The 21,017-nt window shown below is 46.3% G+C and overlaps 1 protein-coding gene across 2 annotated transcripts in view; it reads left to right on the top strand.

The window, feature by feature from the left end:
- Window positions 1-13,897, top strand: part of PHC1 (polyhomeotic homolog 1) — a 126,819-nt gene extending 112,922 nt beyond the window's left edge. For both annotated transcript variants that reach the window (XM_086932989.1, XM_086932990.1), the window contains exon 15: window positions 13,335-13,897. In XM_086932989.1, the coding sequence (XP_086789115.1) occupies window positions 13,335-13,489 (155 nt within the window). In that variant the 3' untranslated portion in view covers window positions 13,490-13,897. The remainder of the gene's footprint in view (window positions 1-13,334) is intronic.
- Window positions 13,898-21,017: the final 7,120 nt, after the last annotated feature.

The following is a 21,017-nucleotide window of genomic DNA, read 5'->3' as shown; positions in this document are numbered from 1 at the left end:
TTGGATGTGGAAATTCATAGGAACCAAGGGGAATGGTCCACCACTGTGTACAGAAAGCCCACAGACAGAAATTCCACTTTGCATTACAGCAGTTTCCATCGTCCAAACCTTAAAAACAATTTACCGTATGCACAACTTTTGCGGATAAAACGAATTGTTTCTGACAAAGATGAATGCAAGAGGCAAATCCAAAACACCCTTGACAGACTTAAAGCCAGAGGATACCCAATCCCTATACTGGATCTAGCCAAGACGAGATGCGACAAAACAAGCATATCGGTATTGCTGCAACATAAACCTAAAGACAGTTCTGAACGTTTGATTGTTGTATCAAAATATTCCAAAACATCTAATCGCTTCCAGGCTATCATTAGAAAACACTGGTCCATACTCACCCTGGAACCTGACTTCAGGGGCTTGTTCAACAGACCTCCCATCTTTGCATTTACACGGGGTAAGAACCTAAAAGAAATCATCTCTAAACCTTACAAAGAAGACACGCAGACGGTTTACAAAGGTTTGAGACCTTGTTATAATTGTTCTAACTGCAACAACTGCATTACTGGCAATGTCATCAGCCATCCCATGAAAGGGTTTCCTATCAAACTCAAAGTGAACGCCACATGTAACTCGAACAACGTCATTTATCTTTTGAAATGTCCGTGCGGCAAATGCTATGTGGGGCACACTGAAAGAAAAATCCGCACACGGATTTTAGAACATAAAAGTAACATCCGCACCATCAATCTTAAATCCACTGTGGCTTCGCACTTTGCCGAATCTAGACACACTGTGGCTCAACTAAAGTTTCAGATCTTGGAACAAGTACCAACAACACACAACAATAAGAACACCTTACTGAAACGTGAAAACTACTGGATCCGACTCCTATCCACGATGGCGCCCAACGGGCTGAACGATCGAATGGAATTTCTGTGTTACCTTTAACATGTTTTGTTTTCACATGTCTTTATCTCCTGTTTATCATCCCTATACCTCATACTTGTTCTTTTTATCACCCTTATACTTTATATTCATCTCTTTCAATATGGCGACCGTTTTCACTGTTGTTTTCTGTTGTTCATTTCTCACAACCGTAGTCCTTTCACACTTTTCTTTATTCATACACACTGAGTCCGTCTTTTGTTTTGGATACTTGTTTGTATATTCATGTCGAACCTGTCTGTCCTCGTATCAACACTCCGGCACGCCGTGAGGCACCTGAGAAACCATTTCACGTGAGTTAGTTCGGGAGCACCTTTTGTAACATTGTGGCATGCTCGCGTATCTTTAGACTTAATTTATGTTCACGAGATACTTTTTTACGTTAGTCAGTCCGGGAGCACTTTCCTTAGCATTGTGGCACGCTCGCGTGTCTTTCTATTTTCTTTTTTAGTCCACGAGGGTTTTAGACGTTACATATCCTTTGCACTGAGAGTTTCTCTCAACACACGGTGACCTATCCCGGGTCCCATTACCTTCAGATACTGCTACTTGTTATCACTTTCCGTTTAGCTACCTTAAAGACGATTCATGTTTCCCTGCATTCGATCGGTTTTTGACCCAGATTACTCTGTATTTATTTTGGTTACGTTTGTTTTTCTTGTAGAGCATTCCCTTGATAAAGGGCTCAGGCCCGAAATGCATCGGGAAGCTTGTGTTAATGGATTACCATGTTTGAACAACAAACTTTGGATTGGTTGATATATAGTTGAATATGCCTGAATATTCACTTGATGAAGATTAAAAGTATTAATACACACTCACAGATTCTGGATTATTTGGTGTATTGAATTAGACCACGGTCTTGACGCAGTGCATCGGATTGTTCTCCTCCCGGAAGGGGGACCTCCCAATTCATTAGACAAAGCTTTAGAACATTCAGAAATACTAGCCACTGTTATTTACTCCATTTTATTTGGACCTGTATTGTGTAGATGAACTGCGCATACCTTCATCTTGAGTAATTCTTAATACCTGATGTTTACATCCCAACCCTTTCCACCCAGTGAATGTGATGAGCTGTACCTAGGCTTTAAGATTTTTTGCAGAAGCTCTTCTCAAAATTCTGAGTGATTGGCCTCTTTCATGCTCCTACCCTTGAAGTTCACCATGCTCGTCTGTCCCATTCACCAATATCCAGGATGAACAATGGAACTTCTGTCTCCTGCAGAAAAGACTTTCTTCATTCTAAGTTTCTTTACTTATTTTCTGTTGCTTGAAATCTGTCAGCTTATACTTCCTTGGTCTGGTTCTCTTGCTATACAGCATTTTTAGATCTCTTGCAGTCACCTCATAACAAGGCAGCTTGCATTGTCTTATAGAAGAGACCTGTTTGAGGCATGTGTGCTGGAGATACACATGATTTGCTTATTCCTGCCATCTAGTGTTGGGCCCGAATGTTTGAAAGTTGTTTTTCTTCTAAGAAGTCTTTCCTAGTCACGAGGTAAAGTGACTCCTCCTTTTGGTGATAGTGTGCATGGGCATCGACTCCATTGTTAGATTGTTTTTTTACGCCATCAGGTTCGGACGAGTATTGCTGCTCTCCGGTTCGAAACCATTCGTCGGGTTCCCCTTGGTGCGCAGTACTCTCTACCCTCAGTGGTGTTCTTTCAGACATGTTTCCCACCTCTCCGCGTATCGTTTCGGTCAACTAAATCTACTTTTCGATCGGAAAGCTTTGTGGACGTCCTTCGGGCCTACCCATGTTGGTTAAGCTCTCCGTCGATGGAGGAGAAACCGTTCAAATTCTGTTTTCAGTGCCACGCAAAGTATCCGTGCACTGACTCACGCCAGGTGGGTAATTTGTTCTTGTCCCCGGAGCACAAAGAAGACTGCAACCCTTGCAGATCGTTTCGGTCAAAGAAAACCCTTTGCGATTGTCGGGCTCAATGTCTAGAGATGCAGAGTCAAAGCATTGAAGACACGCCGGATATCTTCGGTGAAGAGTCCAGTCAAGACGTTAGTGTATCAGCAGTGGAGGATGAAGCGCCCTTCTCCATGTCTGTTTCGGAGCTCGAGATAGACCTTGATGCCGAAGAACGTCTGCAGAGACAGGGTGACGTGAGTACAGAAGTTCCCTTGTTCCATCAACCCACTCACAAAAAACCTAAGGCTTCGGCACCACCTCTGCCTTCTGGCCAAGGTCAGCACCAAGATGACTTTTCTGATGCCCCGCCTTCCGGCTCAGCTCCGAAACACCCAGTCAAGCCTTCCGGCTTGGGACCGAGTCAACACAAACCCTCTTCAGAACCGAAGCCCTCTGGTTCCAAGTTGAAATACAGCTTGAGTCCCAAATCCTTCACGCCGAAAAATAAACTGCCTTCAGAGCCGATATCTTTTTATCCCAATGGATCCAAAGGTATCCATTGTTCCACCGAAAATGAATCCCAAACAGAAGACTTTATATTAACCCAGAAACGTGTCGTATTCATACTAAGCTGCCTTGTAAACACAAGCTTCTTAATAAGGACAGTCATTATAAGATCCCTTTAAAAAAGAAGACTGTTAGTACCAGCTCTTTTTATCAACCACCATCATCCCGTCCACCACCCTCTTCTCCAACTTTAAATCCTTTGCACATCACACCTCGGGATTCTCCGCATGATGTGGACGATGTTGATGAGGGGGACACGCATTTACCAGTAGATCCATTGAGGGATTACACAATTGACCCTCCATTAGACAATGATCCAGACCTTTACCCTGCCAAACTACCTCCACCTGATGACAATGTATCTTATTAGGAACTCATTGCCAGGGCTGCAGAATACCATGGGGTGGTACTGCACAAAGAATCCTTAGAAGAGGATTTTTTTTGTTCGAGACATTAGAATCTATACACAGGTCAACACAAACACTCCCTATGCTTAAAGGTATGAGACACACTGACAACATTTTTAAAGATCCTGTTTGTGCACGCATCATGACTCCTAAAGACAAAAAATATAAAGCCCCCAACAGATCCGATATTTATTAAAGGCCAGTTGCCACTAGACTCACTGGTAGTGTCCAATGCTTGCAAATGAGCTAATTCCCAAACATCATGCGACGCTCCTCCCTCAGACAAAGGATACAAGCTAATAGACACTGCTATTAAATGCATATCTGCTCAAGCTGCCAATCACTGACGCATTGCAAACACGCAGGGCCTTTTGGCCAGATATGACAAGGCACACTGGGACGAAATGGAGCAATTACTCTCATATCTCCAAGATGAACATAAAGCTAAAGCGCAAGATTTGGTAAATGAAGGAAAGCTAATTTACAATTCTTCAATAAGATGTGCTTTAGATGCTGCTGATACCGTACTTATGGATGTCAACACTAGCATCTTACTCAGAAGACATGCTTGGTTAAGGATTTCTGAGTTTAAGCCCAAAGTCCAATAATTGTTTTTTAATATAATAGTTGAGAAAAAACATCTCTTTGGTCCTGAGGTAGATCAGGCTCTTGAGAAAATGAAAAGGATACTGAAGTGGCTAAGTTCATGGTAGCGCTCCAGTCGACCCTCCTTTTAACGAGCAGGGTCCAAAACCACACCCTCAGACCAGAACACCTCCTCTTACAAAGGTAATACCTAGTCCTCTTCATCCAGAGACTTTTTTCGAGGAGAATATAGAGGAAACGAAGGGGTAAGGGCACCACATCCCGTAACTCCACTTTCCCGAATAAGCAGTGACTTCCCCACGCTTCCTTCTGACCGAACCACACCTGTTAAGGGAAGACTTCAATAATTTCTCCCTATTTGGTAATCTATAACAACCGACAAATGGGTGATAAGAATGATACAACATGGTTATTGCCTGGAGCTTACCACCAATCCTCTAAACCTTCCGCCTCGCTCTCACAAATTATCTCCAGACCACTTGCAGTTGCTCAAACACTAAGGGCAATCTCTCTTATTAAAAGGAGCCATAGAACCAGTTCCAGTACGGTACCAAGGTTCAGGGGTTTACTCTCTCTATTTTCTGATTCTCAAAAAAGACCTATTTTGCATCTGAGTTAAACCAATATATATTGTCTGAGCACTTTCACATGGAAACCCCTCAACAAGTACTTCCACTTTTACAGAAGGGAGATTTTATGTCTACTCTAGAATAAAAAGACGCATATTTTCATGTTCCAATTCATCCAGCTCATCGCAAATACCTCAGATTTGTGGTAGCAGGCAAACATTACCAATTTAAAGTACTCCTGTTTGGAGTGACTACTGCTCCCAGAGTATTTACCGAACGCCTGGCAGTAGCCACAGCTCATCTCAGAAGACAATATATTCATGTCTTCTACTACCGAGACGACTGGCTCATCAAAGCCAGCACTTACCAAAACTGTCTACAACATACTCAAGCCCCAATAGACCTACTTCATCAACTGGGCTTTATGGTCAATGCACAGAAATCTCACCTGCATCCTTCACAGATGGAATCTTACCTAGGGGCCACTCTAGACGCTATCAAAACTCTAGCCTCTCCCAATGTAGCCAGAATTCACAACATTCAGTCTATGATACTACAGTTTCAATCCAACCAAACATTACCAGCCAGTGTTCATGCAACTGCTGGGAGTGATGGCATCTTGCATCGCAATTGTACCCCATGTAAGACTCCACATGAAGAGTGCTTAGCACGTCAGTGGAATCAGTCCCAGGGTCAATTAACCGATCTAGTGTTGGTAGACAGCTGCACCCATCGCGCTCTGCAGTGGTGGAACCCGCAACATTTATCAAAAGGGTGGCCTTTCATCGACTTTATTCCACAGTTCGTTCTCACAGCAGATGCCTCTCTGAAAGCTTGGGGTGCCCATCTCCAAGATGACACAATACAAGGCCTGTGGAGCAACAAGCACAAAAGCCTCCACATCAACTTTCTAGAACTGCTAGCAGTCTTTGTAGCGCTGAAAGCTTTTCAAACTCACCTGATAAGGAAAGCCGTCGTAGACCGGACAGACAACATGACCGCAATGTACTATGTATAAACGGGGGGGGGGGGTTAGACACACTCATCAAATGTCACACCTCTCTGAAGCCATTTGGAATTGGCCAATCCATCATAGGATTTATCTTCTGGCAAAACACCTTCCAGGGGTAAACAGTCAAATTGCCAACCTCCTCAGCAGAAAGAGGCAGCAAATTCACAAGTTGGAACTTCATTACAAAGTTCTCCTTACATACTTCCAACAATGGGGATTCCCACAAGTGGACTTGTTCGCCACAGTTCACAACGCAAAGTGCCCAAACAGGTTCCCACACCTGCTTTCTAAAGGCAATGCCCTATTGGTGAACTGGTCAGGGATATTTGCCTATGCTTTCCTGCCTCTCCCACTCATTCCGAGTCTGGTTCGGAAGCTCAGGCAAACATCCCTAACACTAATTCTAGTAGCTCCCACATGGGCATGTTAACCATGGTACACCACCCAGTTGAAGCTGTGACTAGTTCCATATCAAAAGCTGCATATAACCTTCAGGCTCCTTATGCAGAACAATGTAAAAGTCAGATATCCAAATCCCAAAGAACTAAACTTGGCAATCTGACTCCTGAAGTCATAACGTTTTTTTTTTTAATCTACCACCAGACTGTATGACTGTTCTAAAAGAAGCAAGAAAGCCTACTACCAGAGCTTGTTATGCAGCAAAGTGGACAATATTTGTTGTCTACTGTAATAACAACACAATCAATCCTCTAGATGCTTCTATTCAAAATATTATCTGTTACACTTACAGGAAACTGGGCTGGCTTATACATCTATTCGTTTGCACCTTACAGCGGTAGCTGCGTATTTGCAGAGCAGGCAGCATTTATCACTATTTAAAGTTCCAGTGATCAAAGCCTTCATGGAAGGCTTGAAAAGGGTAATAGCATCAAGGGTCACCCCGCAACAGTATGGAATCTTATCATTGTCCTTACAAGGCTTATGGGTCCACCTTTTGACCGTTGCACAGTTACCCTTTGCTGTTTCTTTCATGGAAATTTGCTTTCCTCATTGCAATCACTACAGACAAAACCTTGGAAGAACCCTTCTTTCAGAGCTCCACAAAGACAAGGTAATTCTTCGCACCAACGCTAAATTCCTTCCCAAAGTTGTTTCTGCTTTTCATATAAACAAATCAGTTGAGTTACCTGTATTTTTTACCTCAACCTGATACTGTAGCAGAACAGGCTCTTAACATGCTTGATGTCAAAAGAGCTTTATTGTACTACATAGATAGACCAAAGATTTTCACAAAACAAAACAACTGTTTGTTGCATTTGCTCCACCTGACAAAGGCAATCCCGTCTCTAAATCTGGTATTTCAAGATGGATTGTTAAATGTATTCAAACAGGCTATACAAATGTTAAAAGAACTTCATCCATACCCCCTAGAGCGCATTCCACTTGCACTATAGGGGCTACTATGGCCTTTTTAGGTAACATTCCACTAGCTGACATGGTCTACACCACACAAATTTACCAAACACTACTGTGTAGATGTGTTAGCACACCAACAAGCCAATGTAGGCCAAGCAGTACTTAAAACACTGTTTCAACCAACTGCAGCATCTATAGGTTAGCCTCTGCTTTGGGAGTATACAGCTTTGTAGTCTATGCAAGGCATGTGTGCTGTAGATACACATGCTTTGCATAAACAGATTATGATACTAACCCAGTAAGCATCTGTTCTTGGCATGGCGAGCTGTAGATTCACATGCGCCCACACACCTCTCCGGGCACCTATAGTTGTTGCAGGTCTTGATTATACATTCATACGCATGGACATCTCTATACTACACTAACGTACTCACCCTCTTGCGGGAAAACAATCTAACAATGGAGTCGATTCCCATGCGCACTATCACTGAAAGAAGGAGTCACCTTATCTTGTGACTAGGAAAGACTTCTTTGAAGAAAAACTACTTGCAAACATCCGGATTCAACACTAGATGGCAGGAGTATGCAAAGCATGTGAATGTACAGCTCTACGTGCCAAGAACAGATGCTTACTGGGAAAGTAACATAATCCATTATTGGCTTACAGCTCACCCATTCCTTACCATTCTTTGGCTTTGCCACTCTTATCTGTTTGCTTCTTATTTGATGGATGTTCTTGTCTTATCTTCTGCTTGCCCCTTCTTTGGTACATAACTTTGTTGCCATCATTTTGTTTGGCTGACTTGTATTTTCCCACTGTTCACTTTTAGAGAACAACTTTTTCTTTTGGGTAAGCACTCCATGAGAGTGGATGTGTTTCCTACTCTCTCTCACTTGTGCTTCTTCCCCGACGATGTGCCAAGTGCCTGACACTTACATTCCGTGTTGCTTTTTCCTTCGTTTGCTGCTCTCTTGTGCTTGTCTCCGTGCTTCCTGTTGCTTTTTCCCTCCTGTGCTTCTCCTGTCCCCAACCCTTATGTTAACTCGTGTTCTTTTTTCCCCCTCCAGCCTCCACCTGGCTTTATTATTTATTTTTTCATTTCCCTGTCTACTCCTCATTCCTTCTCTCACACCCATTCCTCTGCAATTCATTATTTTACATGTTATTTTATTCACTGGTCAATATTGAATTGGTAAATAAAGAAAATAGTGTTTGTGTCTTTTTGTCTACTCTTATCTAATGGCTTTGCAAATGATAGATCTTTTAGTGCTTAAATCCTATTTCAAAAGTTGGTTCTTCTCGGAACAAACATGTTCTTGATTTGGACTTTCAAACTGTGTGCTAAAAGTGCTTGGCTAATGAGAAGCCAAAAGAAAAAATATCTTTCACGCGCACATCACTTATAAGTAGGACTTCTTTGGTTCCCAGTGGATCCGCTGGATCCACTGCCACATAGAATATGGAAAGAGCTGAGTTTAGAGTTTTTCCAACTACCAGACAAATCTGTATTCAATCACTGTCCAGCAAGTCAGTAACGGACTGTTGGAAACAAGCGGTAGTGACACCTTTGCTGAAAAAAGCAACACTGGATCCAGGCTGTCCCAAGAATTATAGACCGATCTCCCTGCTGCCTTATCCAATAAAGATCATAGAGCGGGTGGTCAGTAAGGCACTTTCCCAGTTCTTCGAATCGAACGAGATAATGGAGGATGTGCAATTTGGCATCCGTCTTGGGCATGGTACGGAGACTGCTCTGGTAACCGTATTGGATGACCTTCGAATGCGGACGGATAGTGGGCAGTCAGCAATACTGATTCTGCTTGACTGGTCTGCCGCTTTCGACATGGTTAACCATGAGATACTTCTGGCCAGGCTCAAGGAAGTAGGGATAGTGGGTACAACATGGAAGTGGTTTCAATCGTACCTATCCAAGAGACGACAGGCAGTGGCTCTCTCACCGTTCCAATCCGAGTTCACTAACAACTCATACGGTGTTCCTCAGGGATCTGCTATTAGCCCAATACTATTTAACATGCATCTGAGACCATTACTGGCTGATATTAAAGCTCATAACGTTAGCCTTATTAGTTATGCCGATGACATGCAGCTCATCATGTCATTGGAGGTAGACCATTTCACCTCACTGGAAGATTTCCACACCTGCATGAAGGATGCCTCTGGCTGGCTGAGAGAACACGCTCTTCAATTTAATGCAGACAAGAACGAGATCTTGTGCTGCGCAGCAGGTAAAGTTCCTCATCCACTATCAGATGACTTCTGGCCTATACCGACTGATGCTCCTTTGAGATCTTTGGAGACAGTGCGTAATCTAGGAGTTATATTCGATGATAAACTGAGCCTTGAAACCCAGATCAACAAAACTACTGGTTGCTGTTTTGCTCTCATCAGGGCGCTCCGAAAGATCCTACCAGTGCTACCATCACAGGCTGGAGCACTGGTAGTTAGGAGCGTTATTTTGAGTAGACTTGAATACTGTAACGCACTGCTGCTAGAGTCTCCAAAGGTCCTAATTGAGAGACTGCAGAGGGTCCAGACGATGGCGGCCAAATTGGCTTTAGGAAGGCCTAGAAATTCATCCGCATCACAAGCGCAGGCAGATCTACACTGGCTTCCAGTGTCAGAAAGGATAATGTTTAAATCTCTCTGCTTAGTGTTCAAAGCTCTGCATGGTGATGGACCCAAACCCATGCAGTATAAATTTGCATGGTATGTCCCCGCCCGGAGTTTACGCACATCTTCTGTCAATTTGGTTAAGGTGCCCAAATTCAGAAAGATAACATCAGGTGGGAGAGCTTTTAACATTGCGGTAGCAAAGCTCTGGAAAACACTTCCCACCAATATCAGACAGTTAGAGGATCTGATGCCATTTAGGAAAATAGTCAAAACCTGGCTCTTTCCAAGAGAATTAATTCTATCTGCTCGCCTCGATAACTCTCTTCAGGGCCGTTCTGTCCATCCATTGCTGACCTGAGCACATGTTCAACAGCGCCAGAATACCCTTTGGGCGACGGAGCGCTTTACAAGTGCTCAATACAAAACAATACCAGAGATATTTGAAATGTGATTACAAAGGTTTGTAGGAGTTATCGTTTTTCACTGCAAAAAAATAAAAAAGCTATTCATTACTTTAGTTTTTGTCACTCGTTAGTACTGTAAATAACAGGATGGCACATCCTATTACCCCAATCTGCTTCATTTTTACAGATTTTGGAACATTAAAGACAATTACATCTAAATCCCTTATTTATCATTTTGACAGAAATTGTTGTGCCAGCATAATTTTCTTCCTGGGCTGCATCTTTGTGAATGCAACTTGAAGCCACAACTCCACTTATTTGGTGGGGAAAGTGGGTAGCTGTGAGACATCCTCTTGGTACTGTTCGGCAGTCCGAGATTCCTTTCCAGTATCCCGTTTAGGGACTTAACTCTGGAATCAAAGGGTCGCAAAACGTATGCCTTCCAATTAGGATAACTTAGGTACTCCTTATAGGCACTTGTCTCGCTCAAGATTGATCAGTCAAGATTTAACTCCAGGAGGTGAAAGGGGTTAACAACTCACATACTTCAATATCTAGTCAATGTTTTACTTTCACAAAAAGGAAATTACTGTAATTAGTAGGTATGTAACTAGAACGGGACATACGTATGCAAAACTAGATTTGAACTACTCCAGCGGTTAAGTTATGACGCTAAATGTCTTAATGGCCCCTTATCACTAGGTTTCTAACTTTTCTATATTATTGGCCCTTTGACCAATGCTACCCTCCAGATTTTTTTCAACTCTGGGATCTGGTTAGAGCTGTGTTCTTAGGAGTTTTAGAAAGACTAATTGCCATGATACAGTGAAACATACTGGAGGTGAACTTTACTTTGATGTACAGCCCTGGTGTTCAGATAAATATACATATGAAGAAAAGTTGTTGTAAGGTTCACCAAGAGATTTGGTAACTTCACTTCCAAGGGGGGATTTTACATCACCCAGCACATGCTTTTTGTTGCCACACTGGTGGGGCTCACATTTATGGACCTAGACTTGCAGAGCTTTGTATTTGTGAATGTCTTTCTTCGTAAATCTGCTAGACATAGGTAATGGCACCCATACAGTTGCTCTAACAACTGGCGTAGGCCTTGGCCTGATCAATGAGCAGGCCTGGCAGAAAACCCTGATATTGTATATACATCAGGCTGAACTCGAGGACTGTTCTCAGTAAGGTCATAGACCTGCAAAATCGTGAGCAGGCGACAGATGGCAAATTACTTGGGTTAGCTAGACTCATTTTCTAAACATTAAGGGATTCTGTGGAGACAATTTGCTAGATTTGCAAAGAACTATAAAAAATAGAGCTTGAGTAGCATTCCACAAAGGGTGGCAAAGAGCAGTATGTGGTTGGACTTCTTTTAGGCCATGGTAAAGTTGGGTGTTGAAGGCTATCCAGGACAAATTGATGCTCAGAGGCTTCAATTACCAGAAGTTTGGCTAATACTGCAAGAAAGCAATGTTTGCCTTATCTTCTCCCATCTGGGACCTGCTGCACTCACACATACCTCTATAATCAGCTGGCTGGGGGCTGGTGCGGCAGTTAGAACAACCACATTTAACAAACGCATCTTTTCAATTATCTGTGTCTTCCTAAAAGGTAATTGTTTCTCCAGAAAGAAAACTTGGAATTAGAGTGCACAATCAGAAACCCCGAAGGTTAATCAGGAAAGTGCTAGACAAAATATATTTGATTGAAGGTTCTATGGGTGCGCTGTTAAGGTTTTCGGACAGTATTTGGCTGAAGTAATTAATTTTAAAATTTAGAGTGCAAGCTTATTGACTAGCAACAATTAAGTGTTTTTTTTCTTTTACATTTGCTGAGGTGGACATATAATTGTATGTGTCTGAATCTAAGTTTTTATTTACCACTGTTAACTACTTTACATTTAAGTCTTGTGGTTCACCTCCACGCCTGTTTTTTCCTTAACACCTTGGCTGCTAGAGGTTTTCCCCTCCTGTGCTGCAAAGTGGGATTTATCATTGTTCATGACGAGCTCAGCTCGACATGAGCACACGAGCAGTGTACTGTATGACGAGCTGAGCTCGTCATGAGCATGGAAGGGGTTAAACATAAGAAATGTATATAAGAAGGCTCAAAAGAGTACTGAAGGGAAAGGAGCTAGTTTGGCTGTTGGGATTGAGCATGGGAGTGTGTAGAGCAGCCACTGTCAGAATTGTAGGCTTAATTTCCAAGGCCCTGAAAGAATAGGGCACCTGATCGAAAACATTTTATTTTCTTGACTGAAGAAGCTGTAGGACTAGATGACAGGGTTTTGCTAAGCATGTGAATCTGCAACACTACAAACATGCTTACATGATAAGTAGCATTTTCTTTATTCATCAAATAAGGATCAGTTATGCAAGGCATGTTGTCATATTACATTGAGATTGTAGAGTTCAACCTAGATTGTAAAAACGAATATGCTCATGGTTAGACTGAACCAAAAATGACATGACATCTTTGAGCTGCAAGGCAAAAATAATTAACCTCCAGACTGAAAAGATGGGATCCCATAAAAAATGGTAGAATTGGATCTGCTGGGATAATTCGGTCAGAAGGAAACCAGAAATTACAAGATAGTTCCTGACAGTAAAAGGTGCCTTTGTAGATCCAGCACACAACTTTGACAAATTTAGCAATCTTATTGCCACAGTCAATGGTATAAATACTGTCCTTGGGCACATAGCGGAATTTGATCAGACATGGAACCTCTCAATCCGATGAAAACGGATGCTCAGTTATGGACACACTTGGTCGAATGTTGTCAGGTATGGTATACTTTTAGTTTCACAGTATGCTGCTGTTAGGTGACCACTTGGACTCTGCTGAATTCTTGCACAAGGCTTGCTCAAATTGTGGAACTAAGAAACAACATTGTTTTCCTTTCAGTTTTTAATAATCTTCATCCCACCCTTCTCTTGCAGGCTGCCAGGAGATTGCAGAGGACTTCCGATCGCAGGAGATCGATGGCCAGGCCCTTCTTCTGCTGAAAGAGGAGCATCTGATGACTGCTATGAATATCAAGTTGGGCCCAGCCCTCAAGATCTGCGCCAAAATCAATGTGCTGAAAGAGACTTAAAGTCCTTTTAGAGATTGAAAGACATTGGACTCCCGAAGGGGATGGAAATATATAAAATTGAAGGATGAAGAAAAGTTATGAAATAATAATCATGAAGGGTCTTGAATTTCTGGAATATGTGACTAACTGAGGTACTTGGCTATGAGAGCAAACCAAAGGCGACTGCAAGTGGTGTACATCATTGAAAGATACTTGTGGAACTCCCTCATCTGCCACATGGACCAGTCAGTGACCACCTTTCAAAATCAAGGGAGGGGAAGTGGAGATGAGCATTTATAAACCTCAGAATTCAAATGTTGGATTTGAGTAGCAAAATGGAGGAATTGTCAAGTGATATTGGGTGCAGTTCCGCCTTATTTTTTTTATTTTTTTGTGTTTTTTTATAGCACATAAAGGCATGAAAAATAAGAACTTGTGTCCTTCTTGTGGCTGGGAAGAGAGGTAGGTGGAATTGGGCTGGTATCCTGGCTTGGTGACTTTGTGATAAATGATGTTATCTTCTGAGGGATCCTCATCAATAGTCGTACGCACTGAATAGTCCCACCCGCGCGCGGAGATCCTGGTGCACTTTAACGAAAATAATACATTTATGGATATATAAATTTGTACCAACGTCACAAAATAAAATGATGAACGGGAGTGTTAAAACTTTTCAAACACTCCTCCCCGTCACAGATCTAGGTTTAATCCATTGTTTTGCTTGACACGTCACCCCAGTTTTTACCGAGCCATATGCAAATCAGTCTTGACCCTGCACCCTATGGGAACAGTCCAGCCTAAACTGCCAGGCCAAGTCCTCCTTTGACCGGAAACAAGCATCATGGTACCGGTTTCGGGATATCATCCCTCATCATCCCGGCGGATGTTTTCAAGTTGTTTTTCTTCAAAGAAGTCTTTCCTAGTCACAAGGTAAGGTTACTCCTTCTTTCGGTGATAGTGTGCATGGGCATCGACGCCAATGTTTTTTTTTTTTTCGTCCTCTGGTTCGGATGTATATTGCTGCGCTCCGGTACGAAGCCGTTCTTCGGGTTCCCTTGACGCGCAATCCTCTTTACCTCGACGGTACTGTTCCCAGGACACCCCCACGCCGCACGGCCCTCCAGCTGTAGGTGCGGTCTCTGCCCTAGCACCACAGGTCCGTCCCTGACCTCCGTGCCCCTTCGCTACCGCTCGCTCTACCTCCTCCGTTGTGCTCCGCATTTTCGGCATTTTGTTTTTACTGTACTCCCTCTGTATTCTCTCTGTTGTGTGCCTCTTTCCCTAGGATTGTACCCACTTGTGTGCCCCCCCCCCGCTTCCCGCTGCTGCTCCCTCGTGGCCCGCCCCGTTTTCCTTCTGTTACCCCATTGGCCGCCCCGCTCCCGCCTCCCAGCTGCTCCTCCCTCCCACTTGGCCTCATATGGAGCCCGCGCGGCATGAGCGAGTGACCTGTTCCCAGGACACGCCCACGCCGCACGGCCCTCCAGCTGTAGGCGCTGTCTCTGCCCCAGCGCCAAAGATCCGTCCTTGACCTCGGTGCCCCCTCGCTACCGCTCGCTCTAACTCCTCCGTTGTGCTCCGCATTTTCGTTATTTTGTTTATTTTATTTTTACTGTACTCCCTCTGTATTCTCTCTGTTGTGTGCCTATTTCCTTAGGATTGTACCCACTTGTGTGCCCCCCCCGCTCCCCGCCGCTGCTCCCTCGCGGCCCGCCCCCTTTTCCTTCTGTTACCCCATTGGCTGCCCCGCTCCCGCCTCCCAGCTGCTCCTCCCTCCCACTTCGCCTCATATGGAGCCCGCGTGCACTCGCAGCGGGCGCGCCGATTGTGCGCCGAAGGCGCGCCAAAGCCAAGCCCGTCTGCGCGCGTTCGTGCCTGGACCACGCCCAGCGCCAGAACCCCTGGCGCTCGACGACGCCAGCGCACCCAACGAGCTTACGACGCCGCCACACTCCACGCACTCTATGTCGGCCGGAACCCTGCCTGCTACCGAGCCACCTCGAAACGCACCCACGGACCCTTCACCTGCCAAGCCTGCCAATTCACCTGCCTCCGAACCAACACCGCACCCGCCAAGCCGAGCACCAGCAACAACAACCTCAAGTGCATCCTGCTCAACACCCGCTCCATCCACAGGCACGCCGTGGAACTCTGGAACCTCCTCGACACAACCTCACCAGACGTCGTCTTCCTCACAGAAACCTGGATGAACGCCTCCTCAGCCCCTGACATCGCCATAGCCATCCCGGACGGCTACAAGATCACCCGGAGGGACCGCATCAACCAAACCGGAGTAGGCATCGCCATCGTCCACAGAAACACCATCCGCATTACGACCAACTCTGACGACACCTTCACCGCCGCCGAACACCTTCACTTCCAGATCCACACCGACCCCAAGACCACCCTCAGAGGCACTCTCATCTACAGACCCCCGGGACCACGAACACAATTCAGCGAAGCCATCGCAGACTTTATCAGCCCGCACACCCTCACCTCCTCTGACTACATCCTCCTTAGGGACCTCAACTTCCACCTGGAGAACAACAAGGACTGCAACACCGCTGCCCTGCTGGACAACCTCGGACTCAAGCAACTGGTGAACACCCCCACCCACTACGCCGGCCACACGCTTGACCCCATCTTCTCCTCCAGCAAGCACATCTCCTTCAGCCACTCCACCGGACTACACTGGACAGACCACAGCTGCGTCCACTTGAACTTTAGGAGAACCACGACTCACCACCACCCACAACAGGCTCCCCGCAGAAGCTGGACCAGCTCACCACCGCCCTCAGCCAGAACCCACCCACCAACACAACAGACCCCGACGAAGCAGCCCCCAACCTCACACAGTGGCTCACCGACTGCGCCGACGAACTCGCACCACTGAAGAACCCTACCAGCAGACCCGGCAGCAGGAAAGCCTAGTGGTTTACCACAGACTTCAAAAACTCCAAGTATACCTGCCGCACCCTCGAGAAAGCCTGGCGCCAAGACCAGACAACAGAAAACATGACTGCCCTCAAGAACGCCACCCGCAAACACCACCAGCTGATCCGCACCACTAAGAAGACAGCGTTCACAGAAAGACTGGACAACAACACCCACAACAGCAAGGAGCTCTTCAGCATCGTCAAAGAGCTCTCAAATCCCAGCGCCTGCAACACCAACATCACTCCCTCGCAAGACCTCTGCGACTCTCTCGCCTCGTTCTTCCACCGCAAGATTGCCGACATTCACAACAGCTTCGGCGCACAAACCACGCACCCAACCGCCGAACCAGCGCCCCCAACCGCCACCCTCTGCACCTGGACTCCTATCAGCACCGAAGACACCACCCACATGATGAACACCATCCACTCCGGCTCCCCCACTGACCCCTGCCCACACCACATCTTCAACAAGCCGACTCCATCATCGCACCCCAACTCCGGAACATCATCAACAGCTCCTTCGCAGCCGCCACCTTCCCGGAGAGATGGAAACATGCCGAGCTGAGCGCCTTCCTCAAGAAACCCACCGCGGACCCCACGGACCTGAAGAACTTCCGCCCCATCTCGCTCCTCCCCTTTCCAGCCAAAGTTATCGAAAAGACCGTCAACAGACAACTCTCCGCCTTCCTCGAGACCAATGGATCCCTCGACCCCTCATAGTCCGGCTTCCGAGCAAACCACAGCACCAAGACCGCCCTCATCGCAGCCACCGACGACATCGGGTCCCTGCTCGACAACTGAGAAACGGCTGCCCTCATCCTCCTGGACCTCTCAGCAGCCTTCGACACAGTCTGCCACCGCACCCTGATACAGCGCCTCAGCAACACCGGAATCCAAGGAGCGGCCCTGGAGTGGATCATCTCGTTCCTCGCCGGAAGAACCCAGAGAGTCCGCCTCCCCCGTTCCGTTCCACGACCATCAAAGTCATCTGCGGCGTTCCGCAAGGATCCTCACTCAGCCCCACCCTCTTCAACGTCTACATGAGCCCTCTCGCAGCCATCGCAGGCCAACACAACCTCAACATCATCTCCTACGCCGACGACACCCAACTGATCCTCTCCCTCACCAACGACCCTGCCACCGCCAAAGCCAACCTCCAGGAAGGTATGAAAGACGTTGCAGAATGGATGAAGATCAGCCGTCTGAAACTGAACTCCGACAAGACGGAAGTCCTCATCCTCGGACCATCTCCCTCCGCGTGGGACGACTCCTGGTGGCCCCCTGCCCTGGGCAGCGCGCCCAAACGAACAGACCACGCACGCAACCTAGGCTTCGTCCTGGACTCCTCCCTCACGATGACCAAGCAAGTGAACGCAGTCTCATCATCCTGCTTCAACACCCTGCGCATGCTCCGAAAGATCGTCCGATGGATCCCCACAGAAACCAGGAAGACGGTCACCCAGGCCCTCGTCACCAGCCGCCTGGACTACGGGAACACCCTCTACGCTGGAACCACAGCCAAACTCCAGAAAAGACTCCAGCGCATTCAGAACGCCTCAGCAACGATGCTCATCTGGGAGATATTGGAGCAACTGCTCCGTTTCATCCCTGTGTGCCCTTTCATACTTGACTGAATGGCCTTGCGTATCTGCAATGCACCATTGATTTGCAGCTTGAGCAGCTATGCGTTTGCCACAAGCATCAATTAATTTGGACTCTTTATCTGGCAGAGGATCATCCCCTGATGTTTGATAGTTTGCCCGCTTGCGAGTATTAGATACTATTAAAGAATCTAATGGCAACAGTCCCTTGCTTAATATAGGGCCTGTAGGAGAAGCCATATATTGTTTGTCCACTCTAGGAGGCAAGATGCGTGCTCTGACTGGATCTTTAAAGATCTCATCAACATGTTGCATCATGCCTTTGAGCAGTGTCTGATGACCTATGGCTAGATGCTAAATTCTCAAACAAAAAATCTTCTTCAAGTGCATTTCTGGAGGAGAAGGTTTGGCTGGGTAAAGGTCTGGATCAGTGTCACCTGTGGTATCAATTATGTAATCTTTCCATGTATCTATTGGGAGAATTATCCCCCCCCATCATCTACATCGTCATGGAGAGACTGTGGTGAATCCTGAGGTGTACTGTGCAAAAGATTCTCAGGTGGTGAATGAGGTGCTGGAGGTGATCGTGTGTGTAAAGGACTTGTAGCTACAGATTTTCTCTTCAAGAGGATCTTGTAAGAAGTGTCCTCATCCTGAAGCTTGCGTTTCCCAGGTGATTTAGTATGAATATGACCAGTCTCTGGGTTAATATATAGGTTTTGCTTCAGGTCCGTGTTAAATGAAAGAAAGTCCAGTTTCGGTTCCGAAGGGGCATCTTTCTGTTTCAGTGCCGACGTTTTTTGGTGCCGATGGTTTCAGAGCCGAGGAAGGCTGGCCTTTGAGAATGGATTTTGGCACGTATGATTTCGGCTCTGAGACAGAATTGTGCTTGTACCCAGAAAGTTTCATCTCTGAAGAGGATTATTGTCAACTCAGTACCGAACAGGAAGGCTTGACTGGTTGTTTCGGTGCCGGGCCTGGAGGCGGGGCATTGGAAACATTGTGTAGGTGCCGACCTTGGCCAGAAGGCAGAGGTGTTGCCGAAGCCTTTTATCTTTTAGGAGTTTGTGGGGACATGTGGTCTTTGTTACTAATGTCACCTTGTCCCTGCGGCAGTTCTTCGGCATCGAGGTCGATCTCGAGTTCCGAGTCTGAGTCTTGTTCAGAGAAGGCTTCCTCCTCCTCTGCTGCTGATGCCTCAATGTCTTCTTGGCCGGAGTCTTCACCGAAGATGTCCGGCGTGTCCTCGATGCTTTGACGCTGCACCTCTCGCCGTCGAGCCCGACGTTCGCAGACTCTTTTTTGATCGAAACGGTCTGCAAGGGTCAACATTTTCTTCTTTGTGCTCGGGAGACAAGCACAAGTTGCATACTTCGTGGGAACCGGTCCGCGGACACTTCGTGTGGCACCTAGGACAGAATTTAAAAGGAGTACGATCCATTGATGGAGAGCTAACAGAGTGCGATGAGGCCTCGAGGGCCATCCACAAAGCTTTCCGATAGGTCCATTCAGATGTCAAAACAATAAGCAGAGCAGTGGGAATGCGTACAGAAATAATCAATCAATAAATCACGGAATTTGTATAGCGCGCTACTCACCCGTGAGGGTCTCAAGGCGCTGAGGGGGTGGGGGTGGGGGGTCGCTACTGCTCGAACAGCCAGGTCTCGAGTTGTTTCCTGAAGGAGAGGTGATCCAGGGTCAGCCATAGGTGAGTGGGGAGGGAGTTCCATGTCTTGGCTGCCAGGTAGAAGGATCTTCCTCCTACGGTGGATTTCCGAATTCGTAGGACGGAGGCGAGGGCGAGGCTGGCGGATCGGAGCTGGCGGGTGGGTGTGTAGAAGGTGAGGCGGCTGTTGAGGTACTTCGGGCCCATGTCGTGGAGTGCCTTGTGTGCATGGGTGAGGAGTCTGAACGTGATCCTCTTGTTAACGGGGAGCCAGTGCAAGTCTTTCAGGTGGGCAGAGATGTGGCTGCGGTGAGGGATGTCCAGGAGTAGGCACCGAAGCGAGAATTATCGAGTCCACTGACCCAAGTCCACGACCCTGTCGCGTCAGGAATTGAACCCTGGTCCCGGCCGACTTCTGCTCCCGGGTCTGCCGCCTCTAACCAGTGAGCCACACCACTCCACTCCACTATTCAGGATCTCATCGCGCTAAACCATTACATACTGTCAGAGCACTTTCACATGGTGACACTTCAACAGGTACTATTGCTTTTACAAAGAGCAGACTTTATAATAATAATACAACCATTTATAGAGCGCAAAACAGCTACCTCCCAAACGAGGTGTCCCGGCGCTATAACTAGCAGTGAACTAAAAGGTCAGACACTAGCCATCCATCTGAATTAATCCAAGTTAAAAAGCCTAGTCTTAACTGCCTTCCTGAATAGGCATTCTGATTCAATTTGCCGCAAGGCAAGCGGCAAAGAATTACAAAGTTTAGCCACTCTCACCACAAAGGATCTTTCACCCTATCGCTCCTTTCTAACTCGAGGGGTGACAAGCAGATTCTGATTATTGGACAGCAATAGGCGAGTCTGTTTGTAAGCACATAATCGTTGTTTCAAATGTCTGGGACAGAGACCATAGAACGACCAAAAAACTAAGGTTAAGGCCTTAAATTTAAATCTGCTGGCCACCGATAGCCAGTGAAGTTCCTTAATATACAGAGAGATATGTTGATGCATAGGTACGTGTCTAATCAATCTCGCAGACCCATTTTGAACCAATTGTAGTCTCTTAACGATGTAAGCAGGTAGGCCCAGATAAAGGCCATGCGCATAGTCCTGAATGGACGCCACAGTTGCATGAACTACAGTTCGACTGTAGTTTTCTGGTAGCAAGTGTAAAAATGTCCTCATATACCTCAATGTTCCAGAACAGGAGGATGTTACTTGCTGGATCTGAGAGGAAAAAGACAGATCTGCCTCCCATTGTACTCCTAGATTTTTAACAGTGCCTGTTGGGGTGGGTGGTATCCCCATTTCCTGTGGCCACCACAGGTCCGAGTC

This window comes from Lissotriton vulgaris, chromosome 7, assembly GCF_964263255.1.
Source record: "Lissotriton vulgaris chromosome 7, aLisVul1.2, whole genome shotgun sequence".
In the NCBI taxonomy this organism is placed as follows: Eukaryota; Metazoa; Chordata; class Amphibia; order Caudata; family Salamandridae; genus Lissotriton; species Lissotriton vulgaris.
Note: the sequence above shows the minus strand (reverse complement) of the source record. Positions and strands in the feature narration are given on the sequence as shown.